Consider the following 18,235-nt stretch of genomic DNA (forward strand, 5'->3'; position numbering starts at 1 on the left):
ATTGCGGTCTAACTGTGTTGGTGAGGCAGTAAATTTCCACAGGGCAGTGACTCCGTCACTGCAATTCACTTTGGAGGTGTGGCGGTGGGACTTGTAGTCCCGTACCACCCTCTGACGGTGATGGTACTACATGAGTCAGGCAGAGGAATTTTGCCTAACATGGGCAGGTGATGGTGTGGCGGTGGGACTTGTAGTCCCGTGCGCCAGGGCAGGGGTGGTGATGGATTGTAGACGGGAGGGATGGTGTATTAGTGGAATATGTGACAGAATCCGACTGCAAGAAAGTAGTTAGCAACCAAGCTGAAGTAGATCCATGTTCTGAGGAAGGAGAAAGTACAGAGGTTGCAGAATTACAGGAAATTAGTGATGCCAGTGTGGAGGAAATTGTTATATCCTAGCCAGTAATGCCACCCGAGCCCGCTGCCAAAAGGTTGGCAGCATCAAAGTCCGGACGCCGTCCGCATAAGCAGCGCCAGCGAGACAGGAAATCGCCGCAAGTCTGCGCGCGTCACCGCTGGCTTCTGGCTTCTTAAGCGCTGGAGTCGCGAGCGCTAGGACAGTTCTGTATTCGCCGCTCAGTTGTATACTCGCCACCGAATTGTGTACTTGCTAGTCAGTTGGGTGTTCATCGCAGCAGAGTTGTTGTTTGTCGTCAGCCGACGCTGACCTAGCCGCTCCGACTCGAACTAGACAGATTTCTGTAGACACGGAGGTCACTACTGTGTTTCTGTATCTTCGTTAATAAAGATAAGTACCGACTTTTATTTAATCAGAGTGTTTGGGTTTTCATCTTTCTGTTCACTGTTCCAGCGGACCGGTCGGCCCGCTATTAAAAGTGTGGCGGTGACTTCGTAAGCCGTTTCTACACCGAATTGTTTGTCGCTACGAACGCCGCCACAAAACTGGCGACGAGGACTTCCGAACTCGTGTGCAGGGCTGGTTCAACTTGTTTCTGGTTATACTAATTATAGCGATAAAATTTTGGGGGCTGGTTTAATTTGTGTTCACTATGTCTGCCGAATTACAACAGTTGATCTTGTTACAGAGTCAGCAAATACAAAGTCTGGTGGAAGCCATCGCCAAACAAGCGGCTAATCCTCCAACACAAAAGGAACAAGCACAGGCACCACCACCTTTCCGTGCTTTTGATGCATCAAGAGAAGAATGGCGAGAATATTTCGCGCAGTTGCAGGTGCACATGACAGTCTACAAAATCACAGGTACTGAGCGGCAGCTTTATTTAATTTCCACTGCAGGCGTGGAAGTCTATCGACTACTTTGTAAGTTGTTCCCGGAATCCCAGCCAGAAGCTTTAGACTATGACGTTGTTGTTAACAAGCTTGCTGAGTATTTCGAGCCGCGAGTTCATGTGGCAGCAGCCAGATTCAAGTTCTTCAGATTAAAGAAACTGCCACATCAATCTAATAAACAATGGTTAACAGATTTACGGGGCCTCACCCGTCAGTGCCGATTTAATTGTGTGTGTGGAGCTTCCTACAGTGATGTCATGCTACGAGACGCTATTACTCAAAACATTGCAGATTCTCGTGTTCGTGCTGCTATCTTAAAGTTGCCTGACCCGTCATTAGAGACTGTGATGAACATCATTGAAGCCCAAGATACTTTTGACTATGCTGAGTGTGAGTTAGATCAGCCATGTACGAGGGGCGTTCAGAAAGTAAGCTCTGATCGGTCGCGAAATGGAAACGACTATGAAAATCCGATAAAGCTTTGCACAGATGTGTTGGGTAGTGTCTCTAGTATAACCCCAGTTAGCATCACGTCGCTCTTCTCATTTCTGAGCTCGCAGTGAGTGCGTAAAAATGTCTAGAAAATAGTGTCTGCCGCCAAGTACGAGGGCCTGGTGAGAAATTTCGCCTGAAGCTATGCAGCTAACATTACATAACTGTCGTGCTGTTTCGTCTTCACGACAATTCTCAGCCGCATTCTGCAGGGGCAATGAAGATGCTCCTGCATCGTTTTCAAATGGAAATGTTAGATTACCCACAATACAGTCCGCAATTGTCTCCCCCTGAGTTTCATCTCTGGTCACATGAACCGCTGTCTTTGAAGACAACATTTTGACACAGACAACGAGGTGTAGGCCAGCGTGGAGAAATGGCGGAAAGCACTGGCGGCTGCCTTCTATGATGAGGCTATTGAAAAGTTGGTACAACGCTATGACAAAAGTCTAAGTCAGAACGGCGACTACGTAGAGAAGTAGCTGAAAGGTGTAGCTAATAGTTACAAGTAAAACATTTCTGATGTTCACTGTGGTTTCAATTTGGCAATCAATCGGAGCTTACTTTCTGAACAGGCCTCGTATTTCTCAAATTGCCTGTGCTAAGCAAGTTATGTCACGCCCGCGGCCCCACCGGCAGTCAGACTGTAAACACTATCCGGCCGCGTCATGTTAAACACATTCGTCAGCCGCGTGTGCAAAATGATAGAGTTAAGTCTTGCCCTAAGTGTGTTCTTGCTCATCCTCGTGAACATTGCCCGTTAAGAAACGCGGTTTGTCACTTTTGTCACAGGAAAGGACACATCCAGACTGTTTGTTTGCGTAAACGCAAGAACAATTCTAGTGCTGCCCAGCCCATGGATATTCATGTTCTTCAAAGCCAGCCCGCCCAGAAGGTCGCGTTTAAAGACTCTTCGTGTGGGTAATGAACTTGTTCGCAATAAGCCACCCACCCAGCCCTCTGCTATGCGACCCAAGCGTACTTCAAACGCTGTAAAAAGTAATGTACAGACTGCAAGTGAAGCGGGAGTTGTTGTTCCACCCGCCCAACCCACGAGTTGTCGTAAGCAGCGAACACGCGCTAAACGCGCTGATTTTGTGTCTTCCGCCTCCACTGCACCGATCCAGAGACAGTGTAATAAACTATTTGTGAAGCTACGCATCCAGGATAAGACCTTCAATTTTCAATTAGACACTGGTGCGTCTGTGACTCTCATAAATAGTGCTACGTATGCGGCTATCGGCCGCCCTAAACTTTCAGCGGCAAAACATTCTTTGGCTACTTATAGTGGAGAACAAATTCCTGTGTTAGGTGTATGTAGCGTGCCAGCCACATTCCGTGGCAATACAAAAACAGTTTCATTCACAGTGCTCCGCGCTACAGACAGTGTAAACATTTTCGGATTAGACTGTTTTGACTTGTTTGGCCTGTCTATCCAAGACAATGTGTTGCAAATTAATTCTGTTGTTGTTCCTCAAGACAGCATAACCGATTTGTGTAAACGATACAGTGACATATTTAAAGACGAACTAGGTTGTGCTGCGAACTTTGCCGCTCATATTACGTTAAAAGATAATGCTCAGCCTCGATTTTTTCTTGCTCGTCCAGTGCCTCACGCCCTCCGGGCACCTGTAGCAGATGAACTTCGTCGTTGGCAAAACAACGGCGTTATTCAACCCGTTTCAGCGAGCCAGTGGGCTTCTCCCTTAGTTATTATAAAGAAACCGTCTGGCAAGTTACGGTTGTGCGCTGATTTTAAGTCGACAGTTAATCCTCAGACTGTCATTGATTCTTTTCCTTTGCCTAGACCGGACGAGCTGATGGATAAGTTAGGGGAAGCTCGTTTCTTTTCCAAAATTGATCTCCGTGAAGCATATTTGCAATTACCCCTCGACGAGCAATCACAACAGTATTTTGTCATAAACACGTCGTTGGGGTTGTTCCGTTTTCTGCGTTTGCCTTTTGGTTGTGCGTCAGCTCCAGCTGTTTTTCAGCGTTTTTTGTCACAACTTCTGGCTAATGTGCCATCGTGTTGCAACTATTTAGACGATATTGTTGTGTCCGGTCGGACGCCTGCTGAACATTTCCGTAATTTGGAGTGTTTGTTTAAAGTGTTGTCTCAGGCAGGCCTACGTTGCAACATCGATAAATGTTCATTTTTCCTTACGGAGATGGAGTATCTGGGACATGTTATTAATGCTCAAGGCATTCATCCCTCCCAGTCACATTTAGCAGCTATTCGTGATTTGCCCGCCCCTCGCAATCTGCATGAATTGCAAGCAGTTCTTGGCAAATTGACGTATTATATTAGGTTTATACCTAATGCATCAGATTGCTGCACCGTTGCATCGTCTCCGCCGTAAGAATGTTCCGTTTGTGTGGTCAGCTGATTGCCAATCAGCCTTTCAGCAGCTTAAAGAGGCTTTATTGAATGATCGTTGTCTGGTCCATTACGACCCTAACAAGCCTCTGGTGTTAGCTTGTGATGCCTCTTCTTTCGGCCTCGGTGCTGTGTTGTCTCACCGAGTCGGTAACACCGAACGTCCTATTGCGTTCGCATCTAAATTGCTAAACCAAGCTCAGTGTAATTATAGCCAATTGGACAAGGAAGCGTTGGCTATTGTGTTCGGTGTCACAAAATTCCATCACTACCTCTGTGGTAGACCATTCTATTTAGTAACAGATCACAAGCCCCTGACGTCACTGTTTCATCCGTCTAAACCAGTTCCTCAGCGGACAGCTCAGAGACTACAACGTTGGGCTCTTTTGTTATCACAATACCAGTATGAGATACTGTATCGCCCCACAGCTCAGCATGCAAACGCTGACGCGCTTTCTAGGTTGCCGATTGCTGCGGATGATGTCTTCGATTCCTCTGACGACTCTTGCCATCAGATTGACGCCGATGAGCATCAATCCCTCCGGGATTTTCCAATTGATTATCGTCAGGTGGCACGTGAGACAGCTACGGATCCTCATCTGAGTTTACTATTACTTTTTGTTCAACGTGGTTGGCCGTCCAAGGCAAAGAACATATCGGATCCTGTGGTTCGTCGCTATTATCCGCAACGTCATCTGTTGTCTGTTTCGCACGGAGTTTTGCTGTTACGCACCGAGAATGACCAGCTTCGTGTAGTGGTTCCCCAAGTGCTCCAATCCAAGGTCCTCCACTTGTTGCATCAAGGTCATTGGGGAGTGGTCCGCACCAAGCAGCTTGCCCGCCGTCATTGTACATGGATCGGCATTGATAAGCAGATTACGCAGATGTCTACAGATTGTTCGACGTGTGCCGAACACCAAGCTGCTCCGCCTCAACGCTATTTTGAGTGGGCACGCCCTGCCGGTCCCTGGCAGCGAGTACATATTGATTTCGCTGGTCCATATTGGAATTCTCGTTGGCTCATCGTGATAGATGCATTTAGTAATTTTCCGTTTGTTGTGCCCATGCAGTCAACAACGTCTGCACAAACTATACAGGCATTGACTTCAATTTTTGTATTGAGGGTCTTCCGGAAGTTTTAGTGTCTGACAATGGTCCACAATTTACCTCTGCTGAATTTGAAAGTTTTTGTTCTGCCAATGGCATTCGCCATGTTCTTACTCCGCCGTTCCACCCTCAATCGAATGGTGCAGCGGAACCTTTTGTACGCACATTCAAGGATCATATGGACCGCCTTCGTGCTACGCACTCTCGTCAGCAGGCCCTCATCACGTTCCTGTCGTCGTACCGGACCACGCCACGCGACGGCCCTTCGCCTGCGGAGCTTCTCCACGGCCGTCGTCATCGCACCCTACTACGGTTGTTGCACCCCCCGGATCGACCCGCCGCTTCTGAGCATCGCACGCGTTTTCAGCGCAACGACGCCGTTTTTTTCAGAGTTTATCACGGTCGCCGTCGTTGGGAACGTGGTACCGTGATAAGTGTCCAGGGTCGCGGTTTTTATACTGTTCAAGGTGCTACTGGGGTGCACAGGAGGCATCAGAACCAGTTGCGCCGCGCTGGCCGCCCGGATTCTGCCGCTCGTTCTTTGTCCACAGATTTGGTCCGCGGCGGGTTCCAGCCGCGCCTTCCGACTTCGCTGCCGCCCCCAGGGCAGCAGCAGCAGCCGTCGCCGCTACCACGCCGACAGCCCGTCCCGTTGATGCCTCCCGCGCAGCTTCATCCGGGAGCGCCCCAGGTGGTCGCTCCGGCGCCTGCGGTCCCTCTTCAGTCGCCACCGCCTTCGGAGCTGATGGACGTCGACCCCTCAGCCGGGCCGCCTTCCCAAGCGGTGGCTGTGCAGCCTGTCCTGCAGCCGCTTTCCTTGGGCACCCCCAAGGAGTCTGACACCGCAGCGCCTTGTCCGGCGCCCACTCAGCAGCCGTCGACGCAGCGTCAGGAGACGCTGCCTCTCTTCGTGGGTCCCGACGCCCCGTCGCGTCCAGTACCAGAAGCTGCGCCCGTGGTCACAGGCGTGCACCCTGACTTCGGTTTTCAGTCGGTGTTTCCCGAGGCCCCGCGCAGCCAATGCTGGGGTGCGGACCGGGGACTGCCACCGACAACAGTCTCCGCCCCGGTCTCTCCTGCTACGCCTGCGGCCAGACCCCTCCCCCGCCGTCGACGCTCGCCACGTCATTATTCAACGACGGTGCGGCTATTTGGGGGGGGGGGGGGGAGGAGTGTTATATCCTAGCCAGTAATGCCACCCGAGCCCGCTGCCAAAAGGTTGGCAGCATCGAAGTCCGGACGCCGTCCGCATAAGCAGCGCCAGCGAGACAGGAAATCGCCGCAAGTCTGCGCGCGTCACCGCTGGCTTCTGGCTTCTTAAGCGCTGGAGTCGCGAGCGCTAGGACAGTTCTGTATTCGCCGCTCAGTTGTATACTCGCCACCGAATTGTGTACTTGCTAGTCAGTTGGGTGTTCATCGCAGCAGAGTTGTTGTTTGTCGTCAGCCGACGCTGACCTAGCCGCTCCGACTCGAACTAGACAGATTTCTGTAGACACGGAGTTCACTACTGTGTTTCTGTATCTTCGTTAATAAAGATAAGTACCGACTTTTATTTAATCAGTGTGTTTGGGTTTTCATCTTTCTGTTCACTGTTCCAGCGGACCGGTCGGCCCGCTATTAAAAGTGTGGCGGTGACTTCGTAAGCCGTTTCTACACCGAATTGTTTGTCGCTACGTACGCCGCCACAAAAGAAATGTTAGCGTCTATAAATGACGACATTTGTGAGGCTATTACGGAGGAGCAGGAGAATGGTGACCAAAGTAGGGGTCGACTAATTAATAGTGGAGAAAGGGAAGAGAGAGAGGCTATAATGGAGTATAGCGAAGAGCCAGAAGGGAGTTTTGAGTTGTCACTAGTGGATAGAATACTTAGTTTGGGGGAGAAAAGTGTTGAAGGTGATTCTGCAAAAATCTGTGTAATTTCCGGAAACAGGTAAGGTTTCGATAAAAGAGAGGTTGTGAACGACTTGTTGGAGGAGGTTGCTGATACTAGCAAGGAAAGGAAAGTATTGGGTCAACCAATAATTAGTCTGCAGGTGTGTGATGAAGAGGTACAGTGTTTAGCAGATACAGGTAGTGATTTATGTGCTGTGAGTAAAGGTTGGTTAGAATCATTGCAAAAAGGGAATGATCTTGTAATTATGCCAGTAATGGGGGTACAGATTATTGTAGCTACTGGAAAAGTGAAAAAAACCTTTTAGACATGAAGTTCTGTTGCCAGTGAAAATAAATGGGGTGGAAGTATTCCATAACTTCCTTATAATTCCTGATCTGTGTGTAAAAATGTTGATTGGTGTAGATTTCTTTAACCATTACAAAGGGAAATTAAATTTTAAAGAAAGTGTGATAATTTTTGAAATAAATGGAAAAGATGTGGTTGTGCCATATTTTCGAAAAGACTATGTGATCGATGAAAAAGTAGCCAGTATACCAGTTAGGTATTGTAGAAGGACAGAGAGTTTGAGGGACTACAATTAATACGGAGATGATGTGGGATTGGACCCTGAGGTAGATGTGAGTTAAGCTTGGAGGCCTCAGAGGGCATTGCAACCTATGCAATGCTAGGTGTTTGACGAACACCAGGTGCTAAAGTTACTGGCAGTGCTATTTCATTTTCTTTTCGTATTGCCAATCTTCCTTCTTCTAACCATTCTGATCTGAATCTATCTTCTGTAATATTCTTCTCTATCAGGAAAAGTGTGTTTGTAGGTGTAAGATAGAGTCATGGGATTAAGATGAAGTAAGTTTTGTGGTGAGAGAGATGGGGGTCAGTTTGTGATTGAATGCTGAGTGACATGTACAAATATGGGAGTAACCGGATTTGACAAGGGCAGTTAGTAAAGGAGATCTAGGTGAAGAATATTTTTTATGAGTGGAGTATGAATGAATGTGGGGAATATATGTATATTTTGTAAATACAATTCTTGATTTCTGTTACATAGTGGTGAAACTGTGAGGAAGAAGTGATGAAAAGAGACACTACATAAAAAGTGGTAACTATGTACTATAAAAACGTTTGTAAATAATTGCTTTATAGGAAATGTGTTTTTTTGCCATTGAATACTTTCAAGCTGAGTGAAAGTTAAACAGAAAAAAATTAATATAACCTTTGCTTGCAATAGAAACTAGTTCTTTTAAATTCATTAAGTTTTTGGAAAAGAAGTAAATTTTAGAAAATATTTTCAAATAGATTTGATCTTGCCGATTTGAGTAAGCAATACTCTGTTAATTTACTTTCATTTGAATTCAAGTAAAACTGAATAGTAAAAAATGTAAATAATCTCCTATACTATAAGTAATTGTATATTAGGATGTATATAAAGGAAGTAGGCTTAGACGGAAGTATGGTTTCAGGGACAGCAATGCATGTAAGCCATGGAGGGACCAATAAGTGGAGAAGGGAGGTGTGTTATGGACGCTACAATGCAAAGTGCCATACTCAAGACTCACGGAAAAATGTGTGATAAAGAGGCGATAGTTGTGTGCAGTTTTTTAAGGTAGGACAGAATACTGTTATTAAATAGTAGGACACCAACCACAGTGCCTGAAAAAAGACATTCAAAAAGTAAATGTAAAAAGTTTTTAAAAAGTTTGGAATGTTTTTGAGAGATTTGCAAAAAATGTTTTCATGTAGCAAGAATTATAAGAAAAATTAAAGATTTTAGACTAGGTTAGTTATAGATTGCCAAGTCCGAAGTAAGAGATTTGTGATTTAAGTATATAAGAATGAGAATATTTTTGTGAAATATTTTGTAATTTTAAGTCAGAATCGGTATTAGTATATTTTTGTAGATATTACGTTTTCGGGAAATGCAACACCATAAACTTGCTAACGTGAGTGAAAGGGAATGTGAGTGACTGTGTTAAGACTAGCAAGGGCTTGGCAGTGATACTTGTTCACCTAAATTCCAGAATATATTGAGGACAAAATTTCCAACTTTTTATTTCATGGTTCTCCCGAAACGTAGATTAGTGATTTTAATTGCAGCCTGGTTCATGTCGAAGTACAGTAGGTTTCACTGGGCTATCTACTGATGATCTGCTGAGAAAATGTTCACAGGTAGGTGCAGGTTCGTCGTAAAGGGACGGAAAGAACCGCGCCGCAGCAAGAGGTGCTACCTCGACGCTGCAGAATTAAATATACGAACCCGCCGTGAACAACCAACTCGCGGCCGGCCAAAGCGAAATAGATGGCCAAGATGACATTAGAAAGAGGTACTGGTGCCAGCCGCGCGACGTATCAATTACACTTTATCCCACTATCGATATTAGTACTTTTATATGTACGAATTCTCGGTTGTACATGGTTCAACAGCTGGAGAAAGCACTGTAGGAAACATGGCGTCACATACCTGTCAATCTGTCAGAGCCGGACTACGTCACATGAAGGGTTGCTCAAAAAAAGTGGCCATAATAGTGTTATTCCAGTGTGTAGTTTATGCCGTCTCGATTACCATAGATCAGTGTTTAAGAGGGAATGTTTTATGTCTTGTCATTGCTCTGTCGGGAAGTGTAAAATCATTTTAAAAACGGGAGGACTGTCAAAAGTAAATTACACAGTGACTATACGTGACACTATTTTTCGAAATAGTCATCAAGTTTCTGTGAGCAACGGTCGTTACTTTCTAGGAATCTTACAATTCCTCAACGCCAGCAGCTGTGGCCGACCAGTTCTAGGCGCTTAAGTCCAGAACCACGCTGCTGCTACGGTCGCAGTTTCGAATCCTGCCTAGAGCATGGATGTATGTGATGTCCTTAGGTTAGTTAGGTTTAAGTAGTTCCAAGTCTAGGGGACTGATGACCTCAGATGTTAAATCCCATAGTGTTTAGAGCCAATTCCTCAACGATACAAACCCACTCCTTAGTCATGGAGCCATTCGACAACCTCTACGGACACCCTCGTCGTCGGGAAATCCACGATTGCTGCTAATCAATCCCTCGATTGCCTGTTCAGTGTCGTCTGTGTACGATGTCAATGGTCTTCCTTCCGATCAGCGTAACGCATCGTTTCACTACGGCTGTATGAGACATTGCATTTGGTCCAAATACCGTCAGAATTTCACGACGAATCTGTGTGAAATTTAGACGCTTGGCCAACAAGAACCATACTCCTAGTACACTCCTGGAAATTGAAATAAGAACATCGTGAATTCGTTGTCCCAGGAAGGGGAAACTTTATTGACACATTCCTGGGGTCAGATACATCACATGATCACACTGACAGAACCACAGGCACATAGACACAGGCAACAGAGCATGCACAATGTCGGCACTAGTACAGTGTATATCCACCTTTCGCAGCAATGCAGGCTGCTATTCTCCCATGGAGACGATCGTAGAGATGCTGAATGTAGTCCTGTGGAACGGCTTGCCATGCCATTTCCACCTGGCGCCTCAGTTGGACCAGCGTTCGTGCTGGACGTGCAGACCGCGTGAGACGACGCTTCATCCAGTCCCAATCATGCTCAATGGGGGACGGATCCGGAGATCTTGCTGGGCAGGGTAGTTGACTTACACCTTCTAGAGCACGTTGGGTGGCACGGGATACATGCGGACGTGCATTGTCCTGTTGGAACAGCAAGTTCCCTTGCCGGTCTAGGAATGGTAGAACGATGGGTTCGATGACGGTTTGGATGTACCGTGCACTATTCAGTGTCCCCTCGACGATCACCAGTGGTGTACGGCCAGTGTAGGAGATCGCTCCCCACACCATGATGCCGGGTGTTGGCCCTGTGTGCCTCGGTCGTATGCAGTCCTGATTGTGGCGCTCACCTGCACGGCGCCAAACACGCATACGACCATCATTGGCACCAAGGCAGAAGCGACTCTCATCGCTGAAGACGACACGTCTCCATTCGTCCCTCCATTCACGCCTGTCGCGATACCACTGGAGGCGGGCTGCACGATGTTGGGGCGTGAGCGGAAGACGGCCTAACGGTGTGGGGGACCGTAGCCCAGCTTCATGGAGACGGTTGTGAATGGTCCTCGCCGATACCCCAGGAGCAACAGTGTCCCTAATTTGCTGGGAAGTGGCGGTGCGGTCCCCTACGGCACTGCGTAGGATCCTACGGTCTTGGCGTGCATCCGTGCGTCGCTGCGGTCCGGTCCCAGGTCGACGGGCACGTGCACCTTCCGCCGACCACTGGCGACAACATCGATGTACTGTGGAGACCTCACGCCCCACGTGTTGAGCAATTCGGCGGTACGTCCACCCGGCCTCCCGCATGCCCACTATACGCTCTCGCTCAAAGTCCGTCAACTGCACATACGGTTCACGTCCACGCTGTCGCGGCATGCTACCAGTGTTAAAGACTGCGATGGAGCTCCGTATGCCACGGCAAACTGGCTGACACTGACGGCGGCGGTGCACAAATGCTGCGCAGCTAGCGCCATTCGACGGCCAACACCGCGGTTCCTGGTGTGTCCGCTGTGCCGTGCGTGTGATCATTGCTTGTACAGCCCTCTCGCAGTGTCTGGAGCAAGTATGGTGGGTCTGACACACCGGTGTCAATGTGTTCTTTTTTCCATTTCCAGGAGTGTATTATTACTATGGAGCGCGTTTCCAGCAGCAGCGCCATTTCACTCCCGCTGTGTGGCGTACCTGTCATCCGCACCGCAGCAAAACTGCGCGTGCAGAAAGCCCACGACATATATTGCCTTCTGACAATGCGCCACTCACGTTGCGCAATTCATTTGGCGTGGGACACCACGTGGCAACATACTTTTTGAAGTACTCTCGTACAGCGTAAAGCTTTGCATGAATACAAATTCCTAACTTTCACTTCTGGGTTGCTAACCACACACGTAATTGTCGGTTGAAATTACCACCGCTGACTGTGTGCTACAGTAGTTCACGTAGTTAAAGTTAACAGCAGTCTCCTAATTACACGGGCGGCGTCTGCCTCAGGAATGCTGCATCCGCAGGGAGCCAGATGAAATGGAAGCGGCCCCGGCCCTCTGCTGAGCCTTAAGGAACAGTGCAGTGCGGTGCGGTGCGGTGCTGCGGGGCGGGGAGCAGCGGGCGACTGTTATTACGGGATTCCCCGGGCCTGGGCGGCAATCTGGCGGCCGGCCGACGTCGCGCTTTTTAATATTTGTCCCCGCGGCGGCAACAATGCTCGAGCAAACTAATAAAACGCAGATGAGGCGCGGCGGCAGAACACTGCTGGGACTTGGCGCCCGCTCGCCACCCAGCCGGCCTTTCCCCGTTCACCAAGAGGCACCCATCCCAGCCTCACTAACTACTCAAACGAATATCACGACGTGATTATAAATTTCAAGCTTATTTCATAAAATACACTACTGGCCATTAAAATCGCTACACCAAGAAGAAATGCAGATGATAAACGGGTATTGATTCGACAGATACATGTGATTACATTTTCACGCAATTTAGGTGCAAAGATCCTGAGAAATCAGTACCCAGAACAACCACCTCTGATCATAATAACGGCCTTGATACGCCTGGGCATTGAGTCAAACAGAGCTTGGATGGCGTGTAGAGGTACAGCTGCCCATGCAGCTTCAACACCATAACACAGTTCATCAAGAGTAGTGACTGGCGTATTGTGACAAGCCAGTTGCTCGGCCACCATTGACCAGACGTTTTCAATTGGTGAGAGAGCTGGAGAATGTGCTGGCCACAGCAGCAGTCGAACATTTTCTGTACCCAGAAAGGCCCGTAAAGGACCTGCAACATGCGGTTGTGCATTATCCTGCTGAAATGTAGGGTTTCGCAGGGATCGAATGAAGGGTAGAGCCACGGGTCGTAACACATCTGAAATGTAGCGTCCACTGTTCAAAGTGCCGTCAATGCGGCCTAGAGGTGACCGAGACGTGTAACCATTGCCACCCCATACCATCACGCCAGGTGATACGCCAGTATGGCGATGACGAATACACGCTTCCACTGTGCGTTTACCGCGATGTCGCCAAACACAGATGCGACCATCATGATGCTGTAAACAGAACCTGGATTCAACCGAAAAAAATGACGTTTTGCCATTCGTCCACCCATGTTCGTCGTTGAGTACACCATCGCAGGCGCTCCTGTCTGCTATGCAGCGTCAAGGGTGACCGCAGCTATGGTCTCCGAGCTGATAGTCCATGCTGCTGCAAACATCGTCGAACTGTTCGTGCAGACCGTTGTTGTCTTGCAAACGTCCCCATCAGTTGGCTCAGGGATCGAGACGTGGCTGCACGATCCGTTACAGCCATGTGGATATGATGCCTGCCATCTCGACTGCTAGTGATACGAGGCCGTTGGGATCCAGCACGGCGTTCCGTATTACCCTCCCGAACCCACCGATTCCATATTCTCCTAACAGTCATTGGATCTCGACCAATGCGAGCAGCAATGTCGCGATACGATAAACCGCAACCGCGATAGGCCACAATCCGACCTTTATCAAAGTCGGAAAGGTGATGGTACGCATTTCTCCTCCTTACACGAGGCATCACAACAACATTTCACCAGGCAACGCCGGTCAACTGCTGTTTGTGTATGAGAAATTGGTTGGAAACTTTCCTCGTGTCAACATGTTGTAGGTGTCGCCACCGGCGCCAACCTTGTGTGAATGCTCTGAAAGGATAATCATTTGCATATCACAGCATCTTCTTGCTGTCGGTTAAATTTCGCGTCTGTAGGACGTCATCTTCGTGGTGTAGCAATTTTAATGGGCAGTAGTGCAGTTCAAACTCCAACACCGGGGGATAGCAAATAGCCAAATTTTAGTTATTGTTCACTGCGTGTTCCAAAAATATTTTTACAAACTTTGGTGACAGGTTCCTTACACCAAAACAAGGAAAAAACTTCATACAGACAAATGTCCCAAAATCCTTCCTTGCCAAGTTACTAATGAAAATTTGTAAAATGTTAAATTTCACCACCATAAACACCATAATCAATAAAAAATTCCGCCTGTTTTGCCGTGATCCACTAGAATTCACACTAAAACCCAGCCTTTCGACCCCACCTTCGGAGGAAATTCTCGAGGGAGGTCCTAGTTTCTTTGAGTGTCCGACTGACATGATGGCTCGCTGCTGGACTACAGTAAAATTCCGTTCACGCGTGCTCCCGCGCAGTGGCGTGACGTCCTATGCCTTGGAAACCCTAGCGCAACTGGTCGTTGTCGGTTGCCGTCGTCCGGTGCTCCTATCACTTTATGGTAGAAGACTAGTAATGTATCCTTCAGCACCGGGATCCAGATGTCATTTAATTTCAAGCCCACCTCCTTTCTACTGAAACTGGAGAGGATTTTACAAACTTTATGGTCTCTCTGTATAAGAATTTTTAGCATATGGTATACAGACAGCCAATGATATACAGCCTTGACTCCCCGTATGCGCATGCGCACGAGTTGCTATGTGCTTAGTGCAATTCCGTGTGCAACGGTCAGTGCCAACGTAGCTGCCGCTGCCAACCTACCGCTTGGTGAAGAGATGCCGTGGCTGGACTTCAGTTTAGTAGCTTTAATTCGGGATGGTACCACGGTACTACAGGTTTTAATTTTAATGATGACTGTGCCTTACTCTGGCATGTTATAGTAATTTTATGCTTCTGAAGAAGGCTAGATTAATTTAGCCGAAACTGGGTAAAGACCAGAAAATTTGCGCAACAGAGGCTGATTCTCCAAAATATTAAAAAATAAATCTCTCTGTATAGCTCTCCGTGGTATCTGCTTGTGGCTACCAGGCCTTCTATCAAAATGAGCATGGCTGTTGGTCTCCTGGCTGCAAAGCACCAGCTGTTCTCTCAATCTCTCCCCTTCTGCAGTTATACTTCTGCTCTTATAATCGTTTTCTCGCCGTTCTTTTTGTAGTAATCACGTATACCTCCCCACAACTACAGGGAATCCTACAAATTCTTGCTTTTTCCAGGGTTTTGCGAGCATCCTTGGGCAATTTTAGGTGACCCTGTATCTTCCGGATGCATCTCTAGATTACCGCGATGTTTAGTTTTGTCAAAAACTTTCTTGGGAGGTCAGTAACGTCCTTAATGAAAGGCTCGAAAACTTTCCATTTCATATCTATGACTCAAACTTGCGACTCATATCTATGACTTCTGTGCGGCTATCTTAACTAATTTTTTACCTATGCGGACGAATAATGATTCTTAAACAATACATTGGTGAGGTGATTTAATTATGCGTTAAGCAGCTCTGGTTTCCAGATGTTCCTTGCTCTATCGGCCAATGATTTTTATGACAGTGGTGTAACGTTCTTTGGAAATACTGAAATACTTAAATGAATGCCTGAACTGCGAATGCTCACAAAACTGGAATCATCGTGCAAGGTGTTGTAACTGCAAGTGATATACTTACTCTGTGTTATGGTTAGCAGAACTTTGTACGAATTGATTGGGCAATCCAACTCTCAATACCAATAAAGAAATAGAGTTACTTCAAAATACATTCAGTCCCTTAGGTACTGAATCCTCTGGCCCTCTTAAAAACTGATAACTTTGGACGCTGTGCACATTTCAAATAAATAAAATAGTCTTACCTCTAAAGCAGCAACGGTGGATCGCGTTCTATTCTACTCACCTATGAAGAAGAATAAAATATACTAGGTACAGGCTCAGAGGTGTGCAATGCTGGTCCTCATACTTTGAAATATACATTAAATTCTTTTGGCTGATAAATGAAAACATTTAAGAAAAACTGAATGTCTTTAAAACGTATATGACCCGGACAGGGATGCGGTAGTGATTTGGGTGAATTACTAACACGGACTTGTCAATAGTGAATTTATATTCGAAGTTAAGTTTGGCTTTTCAAAATATCAGGCAACTGTGATTATTACATTACTCAGAAAATTTTCTTCCTTTTTACTAAATTAAAACCTTTATTCTCTGACGTATCACAAACAATGAGATCTGTAGAGCACCTATTATCTAACATCACTAAAAGGCACAAAGACAAATCATCAAATTATGTATACCTGTGTTAACAAATCTTAGAAACATTACAAAAGGGAAATATCTGGCTAGGCTACAAAAAAAAAAAAAAAAAAAAAAAAAAGAAAAGAAAAAGAAAGCTCTGAGCACTATGGAACTTAACATCTGAGGTCATCAGTCCCGTAGAACTTAGAACTACTTAAACCTAACTAACCTGAGGACATCACACACATCTATGCCCGAGGCAGGATTCGAACCTGCGACCATAGCGGTCATGCGATTCCAGCCTTTTTTTTTCAATCTTATTTTGTTCGTTTTCGTTCGCTGCATCTGTTGGGGGCGGATGTCGCAAGACACCCGTTTCAGTTCGTCGTTTATCCATTAACTCAGTTTCTTTACTACAGAGGGCATCTAACCCTCTGACCGAACACGCTGAGCTACCGTGCCGGCGTGACTGAAGCGCCTAGAACTGCTCGGTCATACTGGCCGACGACTAGGCTACACATCAAATCTGTTTATGTATGAGTACATTCTGGGGCTGCTCAACATAGAACTCACTGTTACCAATTATCGGCCAACTCATTTACACTAACGCGCTGGCAAAGGGAAAGTAGTGAAAAATTAACTTCTTTACCTTATCTGTGAGAAGACTTTTGTTTCCACATTTATATTTCCAATAATACAAGTACTCGTAAAGTTACTTTATAATATCAATCCATTAATGCTTTCCTGTCAGAATTGATTTTACATTTCATTGTTTCACTTTACGTTCCATTACAAAATTACTCATCTTTTAACTACCTGTTTCACGTGCTGTGTAACAAAATACTGATATGAGAAAATTCCTGCATTATAATCTAACACTTGGTGGCTTTACTGAGCACACCACAAAAACTGCCTAGTGCATCCTCTTTCCCTCACTGGTGTAAGCCAAGATCTCTCTTGTTCCTACACTGCAGTCTCAGACCAGAAGTCAGCGATGCGCTTTATAGAGCCCACCAGAGGATGGACGTGTACGGGTATGAAGACAACCTCATGAATCCATGGACCCTGCATGTCAGCAGGGGACTGTTCAATCTCGTGGAAGCTCTGGGGCGTGTGCAGTTGGAGTGTTATGGGACCCCTGATACATGTAGATACGACTCTGACAGGTGACACGTACTTAAGCATTTTGTCCGATCATCGGCATCCATTCATGTCCATTGTGATTCCGACAGACTTGGGCAATTCCAGATGGACAATGAGACGCCCAACATGCGCACAATTCCTGCAGAGCGGCTACAGGAACACTGAGTTTAAATGGCTGTTGATATACTTTCCGGGATGTGAGGTCGTGGTCCAAGAACTTTTCTGCTCCTTACGTTTCGTCCAGAACTGCGCTGGACTTCCTCAGAGGCGCTGCTCCGCTGAGTTTTGGTCGGCAATACTCAGCGGAGCAGCGCCTCTGAGGAAGTCCAGCGCAGTTCTGGACGAAACGTAAGGAGCAGAAAAGTTCTTGGACCACGACCTCACATCCCGGAAAGTATATCAACAGCCATGTCACCCGGTCGTGAAAGCCTTCATTCTACAAACTGCGTTTAAACACTTCCGCTGGACACCAAACTCCCCCGACATGAACATTATTGACCATACCTGGAATGCCTTGCAATATGCTTTTCAGAAGAGATCTCTACCCCTTCGTATTCTTACGGATTTATGGACAGCCCTGCGGGGTTCATTGCGTCACTTCCCTACAGCACTACTTCAGTGAAGTCCATGAAACGTCGCATTGCGGCACTTCTGCGTGCTCGCGGGGCCCTACACGATATTAGGCAGGTGTACCTGTTTATTTGCCTCTTCAATGTATAACTGTAAGTTAACTTAAGGTACAAAGGAACTATCGGACGTTAGAATAAGTAGCGCGTAAGAAAATATAGTGGTAACACTAATTTTGAGTAAAGATTGGACTAGAGCCAACCAGTCCTTCTGCGTCACAAATTCCAAACAAGCGCAGCTCTGAAGTGTAGAAATATCCTGCCATTTGCGCTGAAGGCCCTTCAATGGGAACAATGGCCCTAGGGATCAGCTCACCGGCCATCAACTCGGGAGCAGATGTGATATGACCATGCCG

At 46.9% G+C, this 18,235-nt stretch overlaps 1 protein-coding gene across 1 annotated transcript; it reads left to right on the plus strand.

The window, feature by feature from the left end:
• Nucleotides 1-1,656: 1,656 nt before the first annotated feature.
• Nucleotides 1,657-12,192, plus strand: LOC126430189 (uncharacterized). Its single transcript, XM_050090424.1, has 3 exons — nt 1,657-1,678; nt 5,781-6,298; nt 12,136-12,192. The coding sequence occupies exons 1-3, from the start codon at nt 1,657-1,659 to the stop codon at nt 12,190-12,192; spliced, it is 597 nt and encodes a 198-aa protein (XP_049946381.1).
• Nucleotides 12,193-18,235: the final 6,043 nt, after the last annotated feature.

Source organism: Schistocerca serialis, chromosome 1 (genome assembly GCF_023864345.2).
Source record: "Schistocerca serialis cubense isolate TAMUIC-IGC-003099 chromosome 1, iqSchSeri2.2, whole genome shotgun sequence".
Lineage (NCBI taxonomy): Eukaryota > Metazoa > Arthropoda > Insecta > Orthoptera > Acrididae > Schistocerca > Schistocerca serialis.